Source organism: Trachurus japonicus, chromosome 16, assembly GCF_045865225.1.
Source record: "Trachurus japonicus isolate A0001 chromosome 16, Traja_1.0".
Lineage (NCBI taxonomy): Eukaryota > Metazoa > Chordata > Actinopteri > Carangiformes > Carangidae > Trachurus > Trachurus japonicus.
The window spans coordinates 32,746,529-32,763,942 of record NC_140922.1 but is presented as its reverse complement, the minus strand read 5'-3'; the positions used below and the strand labels follow the sequence as shown (position 1 = coordinate 32,763,942).

The window sequence follows — 17,414 nt, the reverse complement described above, 5'->3', positions numbered from 1 at the left end:
CGGCTACAAACAAAACAAACTCAAATCATTACATTACTGCCTTCACATTTTAATTTGAATAACCCTCATTTTCCTTGTCTGGTCACATCATATGAAGCCTCTTTCAGGACGTTTTGGTTTTCTCTGTACGGAAGCGCATTCACTTGAACAATAAAAAAAAATCCTGTTTTTCAGAGTAATATGTTTTTGGGTTGTTTTTTTTTTTATATTTTTTTCTGTTTTTCTGACTAATTATTTTCTGTTTTTCGTGGTAATTTTTTTGAGATTTCAAAATCCAGCAAGAAGCTCCCACCTGCAAATAACGTATGGACTGATTTCAAAATAAAGGTGCTACATCAGACTGCTCTGATATTTTCTGAGTGACTCTCTCTGAGGTGGTGTTTTTGCAATAGCAGGTAGTTTTCTTTCAATATAAATCTGAATTTACTGGGAACACAGTGAAAAATGAGCGGGGTTTTCCTTTTAAAATCTACAATGCCGGTGATACGTAACTCGACTGTATTTTTTTGTGGAGCATATCCATGGATGTATCTCATGGATATAAGATGTAATAGATCCGTGATGAAGTTTAGGCTTGACCACAGCGGTTAAACGTTACTTGCAGGTGGGAGCTTCTCGTGGGATTTTGAAAACTTGTGAAGTCAGAAGAAAATTACCCCGAAAAACAGAAATAAATAATTAACCTGCTGTTTCAAACACAGCTCCTGCAGTAACAGCCTGAAGGACTGAAGCATTTCCTTAATTTTATATTTAGTCTGGATGTGTGTGGAAGAATGTGAGCGTGGGGGTTTTGGATGCACAGATTGGAGTAGTGTTACAAAAGGTAACTCTTTAATTTACAGGCCGTTTATTACGTGATAATGTTAAGAAATAGCCAAAAAATAACAATTAATTGTGTAGTAATGTCAATAAAATAGCCTAGAAATAACAGTCAATTTCATATGCATTTTTTCATAAAGGCAAAAGATTACACATGATTTTAATGCTTTGAATTTTTTGGGAAAGCACAGAATTTTTCTCCAAGTCCTTCAATTGATCTTGCAATTGACCGCTATTTCTGGGCTATTTCTAGACATCATGATGCAATTACTTGTTATTTCTTTGCTATTTTTTGACATTATCACATAATTAGCGGTCTGTAAATTAAAGGGACAACCAGGAGTTTTGGAAAGCGAAGTGTTTTCACACTAGCTACATTTCCCATGAGCCTCTGTGCGCACTGTGAAATTCTTGAACCGGCGCAAGAAGAAAGCAAAAACATTCATCAAGAATGTTTTCATTGATCAAGAATGAAAGTCGAAGGTTGGAAGATGATCAGATACCGTCGTAGTTCCCACCATAAACGCCGGGCAGCATTCGCGAAACGTAAACCAGGAAAATTGGGCGAGTCGACCACTAATAATAACAAAATAACCATAGAGACAAAACGATATATTTATCGAAAATGGGCCCATTAACAAGTGGTAACGTAGATTCATCCACATTGATATGAGACTTTTTTTTTATAACCAAATATAAACTCCTCATTGTCCCTTTAAAGGGCTACTGAGAAAAGTTGTGTACAAATTAATTTTCAGGCAATTAAATATAAGAACAGCGCCCCCTAGTGGCCTTCAGGTCACATATTTCTATTGGCATCCACAGTATGGACTTGTCCTGAGCTCATCCAGTGAAGATCGGTGCTGTAAGACATGATTAATTAAAATTGTTTGTTTTCCCGTGTGGAACAGAAACCAGAAGCTCAACGCTGCACAACAAGAAGAAAACAGGAAGTTAAATAAATAAAAAAAGACAGTAGCATTGACCGGACCAAACATCAGAAACTTTCAGAAATCAAACAGACTTTTAAGGTTGAGTCATGTTATATTCCTGTGTGGAGCCTCAGGGTGAGATCGCCGCTTCGAAACCTGCTGAACCTACAGGTGCATTGTGGGAAATGAATGTTGCAGACAGACAGAACAGGTGAGCTGAGGTGTTGTGGTGTAGAAAACAAAACTTCATGACGGGTAAAAACATCCAAGGTTCAGCTGATTCAGGTGAAAAACCAGATCTTTTTTTCATGTGTTTTTACTTTTCATCTGCACGAAAACTCAGTTCAACATCACTGAAAGTGGAGATTCAGAAAAAAAAAGTATGGTTTCATGTTTTTCTGTGTATTAAAGGGATATTTCAACATTTTTGGCAAACTGGCCCATTGCCATAATCCCTATAGTCACAGCAGTAGGTTCGTTACCTTTAATTGTCGGTGCAAGCTATTTTTAGAACGGCGGAGCAGAGCCGTGAGCTGCTCAGAGCTACACTACGGAGGCTCATTATGGGATTTCTAATGGTTTCTCTCATCAAACTCATCAAATACACAATCCAACAACTCCACAACGCTCTGGTGGACAAGTTGTGACCTGCACATTCACCACGCTATGAGATAATAACACAACGTTACCAGACAGAGTTGTTTTAGAGGGAAATTCATGTAAAACCAGCTGATGCACGTTGCCTTCAGGGACAGTTTTTCATCAAGCAGTCTCTGAATTTCCCTCTAAAACAACTCTGTCTGGTAACGTTGTGTTATTATCTCATAGCGTGGTGAATGTGCAGCTCACAACTTGTCCACCAGAGCGTTGTGGAGTTGTTGGATTGTGTATTTGATGAGTTTGATGAGGGAAACCAAGAAGAAATCCCATAATGAGCCTCCTCCTCTAGCGTAGCTCTGAGCAGCTCACGGCTCTGCTCCGCCGTTCTAAAAATAGCTTGCACCGACAATTAAAGGTAACGAACCTACTGCTGTGACTATAGGGATTATGGCAATGGGCCAATTTGCCAAAAATGTTGAACTATCCCTTTAAGATAACATAAGATACGCTGTGATTGGACGGTGGCAGCAGATGAGTCGGTTCTGCTCTCGACCTTCCCCGGGTTTGGCTCCACTTCACATGGAGTTTAGTGTGTGTGTGTGTGTGTGTGTGTGTGTGTGTGTATGTGTGTGTGTGTGTGTGTGTGTGTGTGTGTGTGTGTCTTAAAATTAGCAGCGGATGAAAACAGGAGGAGGATTTTAGGTTTTTTCGCCTTGGAGGATTTTTCTATCTCTCTCTTCTCCACCTACTCCTTTCTTTTCATCTCTTTCTCTCTCTTTCTTTTTATTCCCCCTTTTTTCTTCACTTCTCTCCACCTCCTCCTCCTCCTCCTCTCCATCTCTACCTCCTCCTCCCTTTCTTCACCCCTCCATCACTTTCCTATTTCTCTCCAGCTCTACCTCCTCTTTTTCTTTCTCTCTCTACCTCCCTCTTTTGCATCTCTCTATCCCCCATTTTTTCTTCATCTCTCTCTTTCTTTTCATCCCTCCTCTTCCCTTTTTTATTTATCTCTCCTTCCTCCTCTCTCTTTTCATCTTTTCCCCTCACCTCTCTACTTCATCCTCCTCCTCTTCACCACCGTCTCTTTCTCTTCTCCTTTCTCTCGTCCTCCTCTTCATCTCTCTACCTATTTGTCTTCACCTCTCCTCCTCTTCCTCCTCCTTTCCATCTCTACCTCCTCCTCCTCCCTTTCTTCACTTCTCTATCACTTTCCTCTTTCTCTCCAGCTCTACCTCCTCTTTTTCTTTCTCTCTCTACATCCGTCTTTTGCATCTCTCTATCCCCCGTTTTTTCTTCATCACTCTCCTTCTTCCTCTTTTCTCTCTACTTACTCCTATTCCTATTCATCTCTTTTCCACCTCCTCCTCTTTCTCCTCATCTCTCGACCTCCTCCTCCTCTCCATCTGTCCACCTCCCTTTTCTTTTCTCCTTTCTCTCCTCCTCCTCTTCATCTCTCCACCTCTTCTTTCTTTTCATCTTTCTTTTCATCCCTACCCCCTTTTTTCTTCATCTCTCCTTCCTCCTTTCTCTTTTCATCTTTTCCCCTCATCTCTCCCCTTCCTCTTCATCTTTCCACCGTCTCTTTCTCTTCTCCTTTCTCTTGTCTTAGTCTTCATCTCTCTACCTATTTGTCTTCACCTCTCCTCCTCCTCCTCCCCCTCCTTTCCTCCCTTTCTTCACTTCTCTATCACTTTCCTCTTTCTCTCCAGCTCTACCTCCTCTTTTTCTTTCTCTCTCTACCTCCCTCTTTTGCATCTCTCTATCCCCCATTTTTTCTTCATCTCTCTCTTTTTTTCTCTTTATCTCTACTTATTTCTATTCATCTATTTTCCACCTCCTCCTCTCCATCTGTCCATCTCCTCTTTCTTTTCTCCTTTCTCTCCGCCTCCTCTTCATCTCTCCACCTCTTCTTTCTTTTCATCTTTCTTTTCATCTCTACCCCCTTTTTTCTTCATCTCTCCTTCCTCCTCTCTATCTCTTTTCATCTTTTCCCCTCACCTCTCTACCTCCTCCTCCTCTTCACCTCCTCTTCTTCTTCACCTTTCCTCCTCTTTCTCCTCATCTCTCCTCCTCCTCTTCCTCTTTCCACCGTCTCTTTCTCTTCTCCTTTCTCTCTACCTCTTTGTCTTCACCTCTCCTCCTCCTCCTCCTCTCCATCTCTACCTCCTTTCCTCCCTTTCTTCACTTCTCTATCACTTTTCTCTGTCTCTCAAGCTCTACCTCCTCTTTTTATTTCTCTCTCTATTCTCTCTGTATCCCCCTTTTTCTTCATCTCCCTTCTTCCTCTTTTCTCTCTTCCTCCTACTTCAATTCATCTCTTTTCCTCCCCTTTCTCCTCATCTCTCTACCTCTTTCTCCTCCTCTCTATCACTTCCTCTTCATTTCTCCACCTCCTCCTTTCTTTTCATCTCTTTCTCTCCAGCCCTTCTCCCCCTTTTTGTCTTCATCTCTCCTTCCTCCTCTCTCTCTTTTCATCTTTTCCCCTCATCTCTCTCCTCCTCTTCCTCTTTCCACCATCTCTTTCTCTTCTCTTTTCTCTCTACCTCTTTGTCTTCACCTCTCCACCTCCTCCTCTCCATCTCTACCTCCTCCTCCCTTTCTTCACTTCTCTATCACTTCCCTCTTTCTCTCCAGCTCTACCTCCTCTTTCTCTCTCTCTACCTCCCTCTTTTGCATCTCTCTATCCCCACTTTTTTCCTCATCTCCCATCTTTCTCTTTTCTCTCTTCCTCCTACTTCTATTCATCTCCTTCACTTCATCTCTCTACCTCCTCTCTTTCTCCGCTCTCTCCTCCTCCTCTTCATCCCTCTAGTTTTTTCTCCTCCTCTCTATCACTTCCTCCACCTCCTTTCTTTTCATGTTTTTCTCTTTAGCTCTACCCCTTTTTTGTCTTCATCTCTCCTTCTTCCACCTCTCTCTTTTTATCTTCCTCGCCTTTCCTTCTCTTTCTCCTCCTCCTCTTCATATCTCTACCGCTTTGTCTTCATCTTTCCACCTCCTCTTCTTTCTCTTACTGTAATCTCCTCCTTCTCCTTTCTCTCCTCTTTCTCTTCATCTCTCCTTCTCCTCCACCTCCTCCTCCTCTTTTCCTCTTTCTCTCCAGAGTCACTTCCTCTGTCAATGACCTGCATTGATAATAAAGTTGTGTCTTTCTTCTTCATCTTCTTCTTCTCCCTCCGTCCTTGGTTCTTTTCATCCGTCCACTCTGTGACTCATCCATTCATGTTCTTCTCTTCCTCTGCAGCTGCTCCTGTTTTCTGTTTCCTATGAGGATGATGATGAAGATGAAGATGATGATGATGAAGGTTCATGGCCGACAGACAGGGTTCCTCCTCCGCTGACGACATCATCAGTTTCATTCACAATATATGAAATATATATATGAAAACCTCACCCAACATATTCAAAGATCAAATTTGTTACGGTTTAAAAACAATAACATAGGAAAATAATGGAACAATAATGAAAAATAAGTAAAAACATAAGAGATTAAACAGTAAATATAAGGAAATAAGGGGGAAAAAATAAAAATATGTACATGAATGAATAATACAAAACAAAAATAATGAATAAGATCATAGGAAAAGAATAAGAAGTGAGAGAGAGATTCAAGATTCAAGACTACTTTATTTATCCCTTAAAGGGCAATTCCATTTGGTGGCTCGCACACCATCCTCATAGCACAAACACAAACACATAACAGCATAACAGCACAAACACACACATAACATAACATAACATAACAGAGAAACCAGAAAGAAAGAGACAAAAGAAAAACATGACAATAATTGTCTTACTGTATGTTTGATGGTACATGGTTTGACTGATGAGGTACTTTTTGAGAGCCTTTTTACAGTAAATGAAGCTTAGCGAAAGTTCAGACAAGAAGACTACAGTATAAGCACGCCTCAAAGCCCTTTCCCTGTTTTCTCGCTATCCTCTCGCTCCACCCTTATTCTCATAATTCAACCAATCACAGTCTGCCATCCTCTTTCTCTTCCACCAATCAGTCATTAGCGTCAAATTTAAAGGGATAGTTCAACATTTTGGCAAATTGGCCCATTGCCATAATTGCTATAGTCATAGCAGTAGGTTCGTTACCTTTAATATATTTTTTATAATATAATATTTTTAGAACGGCGGAGCAGAGCCGTGAGCTGCTCAGAGCTACGCTACGGAGGCTCATTATGGGATTTCTTGGTTTCCCTCATCAAACTCATCAAATACACAATCCAACAACTCCACAACGCTCTGGTGGACAAGTTGTGAGCTGCACATTCACCACGCTATGAGATAATAACACAACGTTACCAGACAGAGTTAGTAGGTGTAAGCTATTTTTAGTACAGCGGAGCGCAGCAGCTGGCTGCTCAGAGCTACGCTATGGAGGCTAAGGGAATTTCTTGGTTTCCCTCATTAAACTCATCAAATATACAAAACAAACATACATACATACAAAAATACAAAATCCCAAAACTCCACAGCACTTTTGTAGACAAGTTGTGACCTGCACATTCACCACGCTATGAGATAATGACGGAACGATACGAAACGGAGCCGTTTTCGAGGTAAATTCATACAAAACCGCTGATGCACGTTGCGTTCAGGGACAGTTTTTCAGCAAGCAGTGTCCGTATTTACCCTGTATTTACCTCAAAAACGGCTCTGTTTCGTATCGTTCCGTCATTATCTCATAGCGTGGTGGTTGTGCAGCTCACAACTTGTCTACAAAAGCGCTGTGGAGTTTCGGGATGTTGAATTTGATGAGTTTAATGAGGGAAACCAAGAAATTCCCTTAGCCTCCATAGCGTAGCTCTGAGCAGCCAGCTGCTGCGCTCCGCCGTACTGAAAATAGCTTACACCTACAATTAAAGGTAATGAACCTACTGCTATGACTATAGCGATTATGGCAATGGGCCAATTTGCCAAAATGTTGAACTATCCCTTTAAAAGTTCTCTCTCTCTCTCCTGTCATCCAGCCGTCATTTCAGCAAAACTCTCAGCCCACCTCCACCCCTGCTCCACCTCCATCAAGATACAGACTGTCTTACTGTAATCTGGATCTTCAACCGAGAAGTTCCCTCATCAGGCGACTTCAAGCTTCCCTACCACCAGTGTCTAGTCCCGGGGGGGATATAACTTCTTCAGATGCAAGCTTCTCATCCCCAGATCAGTTTACTCAGCTGGTCTACACCCCGTGGTCTAAGCGCCAAAGTTTATTTTGTTCACAATAAATGTAATTTCATCTTCATCTTCAAACCTGGCTCTCTCGTCGTAAAATGGTCTATCCTGATTGAAATGATGTTAAATTAATAATTTTTTTTCAGATAGTCAGGTAGCTGATCACTTCCAGAGACGTGGACCTTGATAACGAATTGAAAATTGGCCAAGAGCAGTTCTAAAGAAGTAAAGGCAGTGTGGAGGTTTGGAAGAGTTTCGTGTCTGGTACTGTAGCTATGGACTTGGTTGTTGTTGGACATAAATATATGAGAGAAACTACGAGGTAAAATATTCATTCTATGCTGAAACACAAATACAGTAAACAGATCTGATACACATTGATATCATAAACATTCAAGAAATTACGTTTTTGAAACAGTGAACCTGAACTCGCAAGTGGCTCAGAGTAGCCTATGTAACCATTCTAACAAATCGTTTCTGTAAAGTAACAAGGTGTTTGAGTTTTGTTTTGTAAGTGCTGTGCTTGCCCATACAAGATTGCAATAAGTGAGAAAAGGATATATTAAAGTATAATAAAGAGATATAAGGATTTTTCTGGGTAAAACATGTCTTATCCTGCTGATGACACCAATGTTCTTGGCAACTTTGTTACAGATGAATGATGTATGTTTAATATGATATGTTTGTATATGATGATGATGATGATGATGATGATGATGGTGGTGAGGAACTTGCTGCTCCTCCTCCTCCTCCTCCTCTTCCTCCTCCTCTTCCTCCTCCTCTTCCTCTCTCAGGCTCCTCTGTCGTTTTAGAAACACAGAGACTCATTTGTTTTCACCAGAGGAGGATCAAATATTAACACACACACTATTATACTATTATAATATATTCAGTCTGCTGTGTTTGTTTTAAACTGAACCGTGGTCGTGTTTCCTATATCAGGGGTTCTCAACTAGTCTCACTGGGCTCCACATTTTCCCATGGTCATTACGTAAATTGCGACCCACTTTTATAGAATTCAAACCAAGAATTTTTTTTAAAGCCTTTAAAAACTCATTTGGCTCTTTATTGAGCAAAGTGCATTTCAGAGCACATGAATGAAACTGAGGAGTTACCATGACAGCTGTATGTACGGAAGTGAATAAAAAAACATCAAACTGCACAAAATGGAGACCAACAAAACGATATATTTGACTTCTAATGCATCTCTGCATTCAGAGCATGTTCACAAAAGTGAATAAATATCAAATTGCACAAAATAAAGACCCACAAAACAAGGTATTTTCACTGCATTCAGGCCACTTTAATAAGAAACTGAGATCTTTGCATTCAGAGCAAATGGAGCAAATAATAAGAAACTGAGGAGGAGCATTACAACGCGTGTGCCTTTCAAAATAAAAGACATGTCCAACATCAGATGTGCATTAAATATTATTTACTTTTTTGACCAGCTGTCCACGACCCATCCAGAACGGGTCCACGACCCACTTTTGGGTCCCGACCCACCAGTTGAGAACCACTGGTCTATAGGACGTCGTCGTCTGAAGGTTTATGTGGTTTTTCCTGTTGCAAACAAACCTGAACAATCACACACACACACACACACACACAGATACGCACACACAATTTCATTTCATTTAATCTATTTTAAAAATCTGAAGAGTGGTCGAGGGCAGACCTTCATTTATTTTCAGTGATGTCGAGAGCTCAGAGATAAAAAAGAAAAAAAAAAGGGAAAAAAAAGGACAAACAACACAAAACACACAGCAATTGACCAACCAAACATTTTTAAAAGCGGCTGCATTCAAAAGTGGAGACGTTGTTGTTGATCATAGTGTGTAAATGTGTGTGTGTGTGTGTGTGTGTGTGTGTGTGTGTGTTGTAAATTGTTCCAGGTTTGTTGTAGCAGAGAAACTAAAAGCAGTTTTAAAGTAACAAAGTTGGTGTTTTTGTCCAAGGAACATTATCGACTACACGTTGGACTGGCCAGTGCAAATATGCAGATCGATGCCAATAACACGGCTGCTGTTATTGTTATTCTATGGGTTTAGTTTTTTTAATTAAAGACTTTTTTAATTAAAGACGGTGTTCAATAGAAAAGTTGTTGCTTGACCCTGACTTTTCAAAACAACATGTTTTAGAGCTCTAATCACAACCCCTCTTTCTCCTCATCTCTCGCTTAAAAGGGATAGTTCAACATTTTGGCAAATTGGCCCATTGCCATAATCCCTATAGTCATATCAGTAGGTTTGTTACCTTTGTAATTGTCGGTGCAAGCTATTTTTAGAGCCGTGAGCTGCTCAGAGCTACGCTACGGAGGCTCATTATGGGATTTCTTCTTGGTTTCCCTCATCAAACTCATCAAATACACAATCCAACAACTCCACAACGCTCTGGTGGACAAGTTGTGACCTGCACATTCACCACGCTATGAGATAATAATAACAAAATGTTACCAGACAGAGTTGTTTTAGAGGGAAATTCATGCAAAACCGTTGATGTTCGTTCCCGTCGGTGGCAGTTTTTTAGCAAGCAGTCTCTGTATTTACCTTCAGGCTCAGACCGACGTGGAGATCAGTGATCGACAGGTTAATCTGTGTGAGGATAAAACCTGAAACACTGATGCACAGAGTCGAGCAGTGACAGGAAGAGAAAGTCTTGGTTTCCTTGGTAGAAGTCGATCACTGGAGGATTTGTAAAGGGCCGATATAATAACAACAGTTTGGAGCAGGACAAGGACGATGATGACTGATTAATTAGACTCAGGAACAAAGCTCATTAAGAGTTGACGGTCCAGACAGTTCAGAACAGAGCCAGAACAGTCGGACTCGGAACATTTTAATCACATTAACCTTCTTTTGTCCTTCGCTGTCTCCCATAGAAAACATCGTGACAATGTGTTGCGGCCATAAAACAGAGAGAATAACAAGGAGAGGATGAATACATTTTGAGTATTAAATAACAAACAGTAAACTAGTGTTGTGGTACTCATGTAACAGGGTTAATATTAAATATAATTATATAAAATTGTAGTTGATTTTTTTAAAATATATTTTTATCTTTTTTTTTATTCATTCATTTTTTATTATTTTGTTTTATTTATTACCTGACGTTTTATTTTATTTATTTGTATTTTGTACTATTTTCTTTTGGGGCCCCCTGCCCCTGCATTCCTCCCTGGGCGGCCCCACCCCCATATATAAATGTAACCGTTGGTTTTGTTTTGGTCACTTCTCGTCTGGTCAGTTTGTTGAGAGGTGAGTTTTCTTTCTTTTCTGTGTCTGTTGGTGTTTTTATTTTGTCTCTTTTTTTTTATGTTTTTCCAATTTATATATACATTTGTCATGTTTCCTTTATAGGGGTTGGGGAGACGGAGCTGATTGTGTTTTGTTTTTATTTCTTTCAACTGGTCAGGAATAAAAGAAATAACCTCTAGGAGGACTGTGATTCTTTGAACAACAACGCAGAGTGATCCACGAACCGGTTACACTCAGACACGTCTAGGTCTCCACATTTTCAAGGTCTTGGTCTCGATCTCAGTCGAGCTGGACTCAGGATTTTTTCTCCGGACTTGTCTTGTTTTATTGCTTTGTGTGTTTGTTTTTTTTTACCCTTCACTGTCTCTTTTAACCACATGGGTTTGCAATTTGAATTTAGTTTATACCTTGGTATAAATGACAATAACGGTTTTCATTCATTCATTCATTCATTCAAACACAAACAAAGGCATGACAATGGTTTAACTGATGCTAACTGGGAAGCTAACAGTAGCTAGCTACCTGCCTGAAACTCATCAGCTACATTTATGTGCAGCTTTTCTGCAAAAACTAACGACAAAAAAACAGTTCTCAACAACATATCACTACATTTATACAGTTTTCTAAATGTTATTTAGCTTAAAACAGGCAGAACCTGGGTTTCCTCTGAGAGAGAGAGACTGACTTTCAAGTTGAAGTCTTTCTAGTTGAAAAACAAGTTACGCGAAAGTTGGATTTAACGGACGATTAATATTACGAAACGAAAATATAATGATTTTATATTTGTAAATGTTAAATTTAATGTTTTTTAAAGCACCGTAGGAACTTCCAATAAAAACATGTAGACTAACTTGCACCAAAACAATGGCTAGCCGTTAGCCACTGCTAGCCATAGTTAGCAAGATTATTTTGATAATAGCTAACACTCTAGGAGGTTTTTACTGCAGGGATAAGAATTGACTTTACTGTGAAACAATAATGAGAGAAGTAAAATAAACAAAGTTAAATCAAAAACCAATGCACAACTACCAGAGCCAAAATGAAAATGATATTTGAGGCAGTTTTTCCTCAGTGGATGTGGGCAGAGGATGTTGCTATGATGCTGTGTAAAGACCTTTGAGACAAACTGTTTGTAAAAATGGGCTATACAAATAAAATTGCCTTGCCTTTTGCCTTTAATTTAGTAGCTATTTGGTTTTCTGTGTGGAGATGTGGTCCAGTAAGATGATTGGTTGGAAGGCGACTGAGCGCGGCCGTCAGCCACGATCGGGGCCAGAACCTCTGCTTTTTTCTTTCCTTTTGAGTGATATTTTTGGCTTTATTTTGTCTTTATCTCTCTGTGAAGGGAGACAGGAGAGCTGCGAGACGGGCCGGGGGTAATGACATGCTGCCTATCGGGAGCCAGAGCCTCGGGCGAAGCCAACACGGGACCAGCTCCAACCACTGGACCGCTGAGCCAAAACCTCTGCCAGTAGCATTTATCAAGCGGCTCAAATAGATACTGAAGCCCATGCTGGCCTATTCATGAACATCCAGATAGGAAGACAAGTGTGGAGCTGAGGCTTCGGCCACGCCCTAATTTATGCAAATCACATGCAAACAGGTGAATCATATAAACAGGAAATGACCAGTAGAGACCAAAGCTGTTTTTGTGCCAGAAACCCTGAAAACATGTTTATTTCTTGCAGTTTAAAGGGGTAGTTCAACATTTTGGCAAATTGGCCTGTTGCCATAATTCCTAGAGTTTTAGGAGTATAGGTTCGTTACCTTTAATTGTCGGTGCAAGCTATTTTTAGAACAGCGGAGCAGAGCCGTGAGCTGCTCAGAGCTACACTACGGAGGCTTGGACTTCTTGGTTTCTCTCATCAAACTCATCAAATACACAATCCAACAACTCCAAAACGCTCTGGTGGACAAGTTGTGACCTGCACATTCACCACACTATGAGATAATAACACAACGTTACCAGACAGAGTTGTTTTAGAGGGAAATGCATGCAAATGCGCGTTCCTAGGGACAGTTTTTCATCAAGCAGTCTCTGTATTTCCCTCTAAAACAACTCTGTGTGGTAACGTTGTGTTATTATCTCATAGCGTGGTGAATGTGCAGCTCACAACTTGTCCACCAGAGCGTTGTAGAGTTGTTGGATTGTGTATTTGATGAGTTTGATGAAGGAAACCAAGAAATCCCATGAGCCTCCGTAACGTAGCTCTGAGCAGCTCACGGCTCTGCTCCGCCGTTCTAAAAATAGCTTGCACCGACAATTAAAGGTAACGAACCTACTGTTATGACGTTAGGGATTATGGCAATGGGCCAATTTGCCAAAAATGTTGAACTTTCCATTTAATATAAGAGTCTATGGAGATTGACTGACTCACTCTAGTGGTCAGGAGAGGAACTGCAGCCTCAGAGGTCGACTGAGCTGATATCGACTGAGACATTTACACTTAATTAATATTGACTTTGCCATTGTCACAGTCTGTTTAATGCACTCAGGGGAAGTTGAGTGTTTGTTTGTGGGCGTTTTTGTTTTATTACTATAATTTCTCAGGCTGTGACAGCTGCTGTTACTGCGTCTTCAATAGAGATGGAAATGTGTTGATGCATCTTTTGTCTCCCCGGTGAAGGCGTTTTATTGTTTCTGTGTCTCTTACACTTCAAATCAGACGACAGACTTTGTTTTCATTGTGTTTTTTATTCATCATCACAGTCAAGTAAACAATCATTCCACAGACTGAACCAGGCTTCTTCTGAAACAGCAACGTTAACACAGAACAAGACGAATGTCCACGAGAAAAAAACCCGGACGTTTAATATCCATTAAGTTGTTGTTGATATTAAAAGTTTCCCATGCTTTTTTTTCCGAATGACGTGTGTAAAAAATAACTTGTAGTTTCACAACAGCAATCCGAAGACATGCAGAAGACACGATCTCGTCGCTAACGAGACTCAACACAAAGTGCCGAACGAAGAGTTTGTGTGACGAACAGACAATGTACACGGCTGCCTAAGCGTTCCCAGTTTTGCTCGTGTCGTTTCTCTGGAAAGGCATGAGCAGCTTGTGCGCGCGAAGCCTGAACTTCTGGTCCCTCACGCTGTAGATGATCACATTCCAGCAGCTGTTGGTGGCCAGAATCCAGAAGGCGAAAAAGGAAAAGTTGCACCATTTATTCCCCAAAACGTTCCCGACGACGAAGACGGCGATGGGGGTGAAGGACGCGGTGAAGGCCACCGTGAGAGTCCCGATGGTCTTGGCCGCCTTGATGTCGGAGAACGTGGGGTTGCTGGAGTTCTGGCACTCGGACATGGCCAGGTGTTTCCGGCGCCGCGAGTGCTGCCGGATGCTGGACAGCGAGATGAGGTTGATGACCACGGTGCCGCCGAGCAGCGTGAAGTCGAAGGCCGGGAAGAGGAGCAGGATGTTCCAGGCCTGGCTGGGGAACTCGCCGATGGTGCCGAGGGCGTAGTTGCACATGCGGCTGCAGGAGTTGTACTCCAGAGCGATCTCGCTGCTGAAGACCATCGGAGACACGGCCAGGCAGAAGCTCCCCACCCAGGAGAGGACGATGAGGATCGTGGTCCTTTTCCGCGTGATCACCGAGTCCTTGTGCAGCGGCCGCAGCACGGCGATGCTGCGCTCGATCGTCAGCAGGAAGATGGTGGTGATGGAGACCAAGGTGCAGCCGGCGAAGATCGGCCCGATCACGTTGCACGGGTGGAAGCTCACCTACGGGAAGGCCGTTTAGGGTGAAAACATTGAAATATGTTGAAAATTCATTTATTTGGATAAAACCCCTTGAGATGTACCATATCGTTTTCGAGGGGGTCCAAACATTTAGCAAGACTTGTTGGGAGATTATTTACATAGATCGAAAATAGAAGTGGGCCAAGAGTTGACCCCTGAGGGACACCACATTGTTGCGTAAGAAAATCAGATTGATATCCATTTAAGACAACACTGTTTTCTGTTGTGAAGGTAAGAGCTAAACCACTGGACTGCATTGAGAGAGAGACCAATATTGTACAGTTTGTCTAATAGAAAATAACGATCAACAAAATCAAAAGCTTTACTTAAATCAATAAAGATTGCACCAGTGAGTTCACCAAATATGTGCACATACACACTGAAATACATGCGCATACACACTGAAAATGTTGACACACACATTGACAATGTGCACACATTGAAATACTTGCACATACATTGACATGATGTGCAGACACGCACTGAAAATTCACGTTTTCAATGGGTACGTGCACATGGTCAATGTGTGTGTCAACATTTTCAGTGTGTATGTGCATGTATTTCAGTGAGTATGTGCACATATCTCAGTGTTTTCACCCTAAACGGCCTCCCATACTCACCAGCTGCGAGTTGTACGACGTCCACTCGGGCGCCGAGTCGGTCACCATGAGGTAGACCTCGGCGTAGACGGACAGCGGCACCACGAAGATGCCCACGGCCAGGTCGGCCACGGCCAGCGAGGCCTTCAGGTACCCCTGCGGCGTGTGGAAGTGTTTGGTCCCCAGCACCACGGCCAGAGTCACCAGGTTGCCGAACAAGATGGCGAAGATGAGCAGCACCATGAAGAGCACCATGAGGATCTTGTTGGCGAGCGTGCAGCAGCACACGGTGCAGGGCGCCGGCTCGGCTCGGTCCAACAGCGTCGACGTGCTGGTTTCAATCATCGTGGAAACGGTTGCCGCGGCGCTATCACTTCATGACCTGCAACGGAAAACAACAGGAGGAAGGAGTCAGAGGTCAGAGGTCAGAACCTGGGTTTCCTCCCAGAGAGAGGCAGTTATGGTGCGTTCAATGTACATAGGAAGTCGGAATGACGTCACTTTCAAGTTGAGCTTTCAAGCAAAGGTGGGGGGAAAAAAGGAAAATCTGACAATAAATATAACAAAACTTAAATATAATGATTTTAGAGATGCAAATGTAAGATTTAATGTTTTTAAAAAGCCCTAGAAACTTTCAAACAAAAACATGTAACTTGCACCAGAACAATCGAGCCATTAGCCGTTGCTAGCCATTGTTAGCAACACTATCTTGATAACAACAAGCAAGGCGATTTTTACTGCATGAATAAAAATTTACTTCAAATAAAATACTAAAAGAAAGAAGAAAAAAAACGTAGCGGCCATCTTGAATTGTTATGTCAGGGCTGGTGGGATTCGTCCGACCTCAGGGGGCGTTCAAGATTAAAACTCCAACTCGGAGCTTTGAACTTCCAACTTCTGAGTACAACTTGAACGCACCATCACAGGATAGAAATGAACCATCACAGTTGACTGCAATTCTGCAAATTCCCAAGGTGCATCTCAGTAAGAAACATCCAATGACGGCGGTTTATTTCAGCTGCATCATCGCAAAGGTCCAAGTCAAAGCCAAAGATCAAACAAGAAAAACCAGTTAATTGATCAAATTCATTATAAAAAAATCATAATTTAATCCCGTTTGATTGAGCTGTGAGCCGATCGTCGACTGTAAAGCTAAATTACCACAGCCCTGTTTCCCCCTGGTCTCTGTGAGTCACCTGACTCCCACGTCCACCTGCCCCCACACCAGCAGCTCCACCTCGGTCTGTTACCACGTCGTCTCCATCCACTGCTGCTATGTGACCATTAAAAACTGTTGCAGAGGAAGAAGAAACGACAAAATGAGCTGATAAAAAAAAGCTCTCTGTGTGTGACGATGATGAAAAAATGAAAAAAACGTGTCCAAGTATTGATCTATGATTATGCAGATTGCACACATTGATGCATATTGAAGTTTTCTAGCAGCAGGACACTGGAGGAGCATCTTTATCATTATTATTTATTACCCTATTACTATTATTATTTTCATTTTTCTATTGAAAGAGGTGCTGAAACACAGATACCTCCACTGTGCACTTCTAAAAAACCTTGTTGTCTTCTTTTATTGTTGTTAGGATGAATGTTTTCCACATTGTATTTCTATTTAGATGTCTATGGTGCCTATATCTGGGGGCAGTGTCCTTCTATAACTTATTTATGTTATTTATGTAATTAATGTGTTTTTTTTCTTTTATGTATGTCTGTTTTTATAGTCTTGTCCTCTCGCTAAGTGCTTTCCAATGCAGATTTTCTGCAAATGGCAAATAAATGACTCTGACTCTGACTCTCTGACTCTTTTCTGACTGTGTGAAATCACATTTTACAAGAATAAAACTGCAAATAAATTAATGTTTCCTTATTGTGCATCACAAAATCTTCATGCAACACTGACGATTATGCAAAAATCTGCAATGATATGTCATTATAATATGATTATAAGCATGAATCCACCATCTAATCACTGGTTTCTGTCTCTTCTTGCAGAAGAATCCAGCTCCTGTTGCTTATTTTTTTTGCCTCTGAAACAGTTCCCCTCTCAGTCTGTGTGATCTGTGATTTTCTGCAGCTTCAGTTTGACTCTGTTGTTGCTGCATCGTCTCAAGTCTGCAGCGTATCATCATCCCCGTCTCCACTAAAAAAAAAAAACAGTGACCTGCTGCCTGATGGGTCTGAGCTCAGGAGGAAAAAATCTTATATATATGATCTCATCACTGATAGAAGGAGGGAAAATAAATCCACAAAACATAAACTGATGGTGTGGAGT

The 17,414-nt window shown here is 41.4% G+C and overlaps 1 protein-coding gene across 1 annotated transcript; it reads right to left on the bottom strand.

Annotated features, from left to right (window-relative positions):
- Positions 1-13,490: 13,490 nt before the first annotated feature.
- LOC146972697 (olfactory receptor 4D9) lies at positions 13,491-15,510 on the bottom strand. The gene is made up of 2 exons (XM_085803428.1): positions 15,155-15,510; positions 13,491-14,516 (listed from the first exon to the last, which is right to left on the bottom strand). Exons 1-2 carry the CDS (start codon positions 15,476-15,478, stop codon positions 13,797-13,799), a joined length of 1,044 nt encoding a protein of 347 aa, XP_085659554.1. The 5' UTR covers positions 15,479-15,510; the 3' UTR covers positions 13,491-13,796.
- Positions 15,511-17,414: the final 1,904 nt, after the last annotated feature.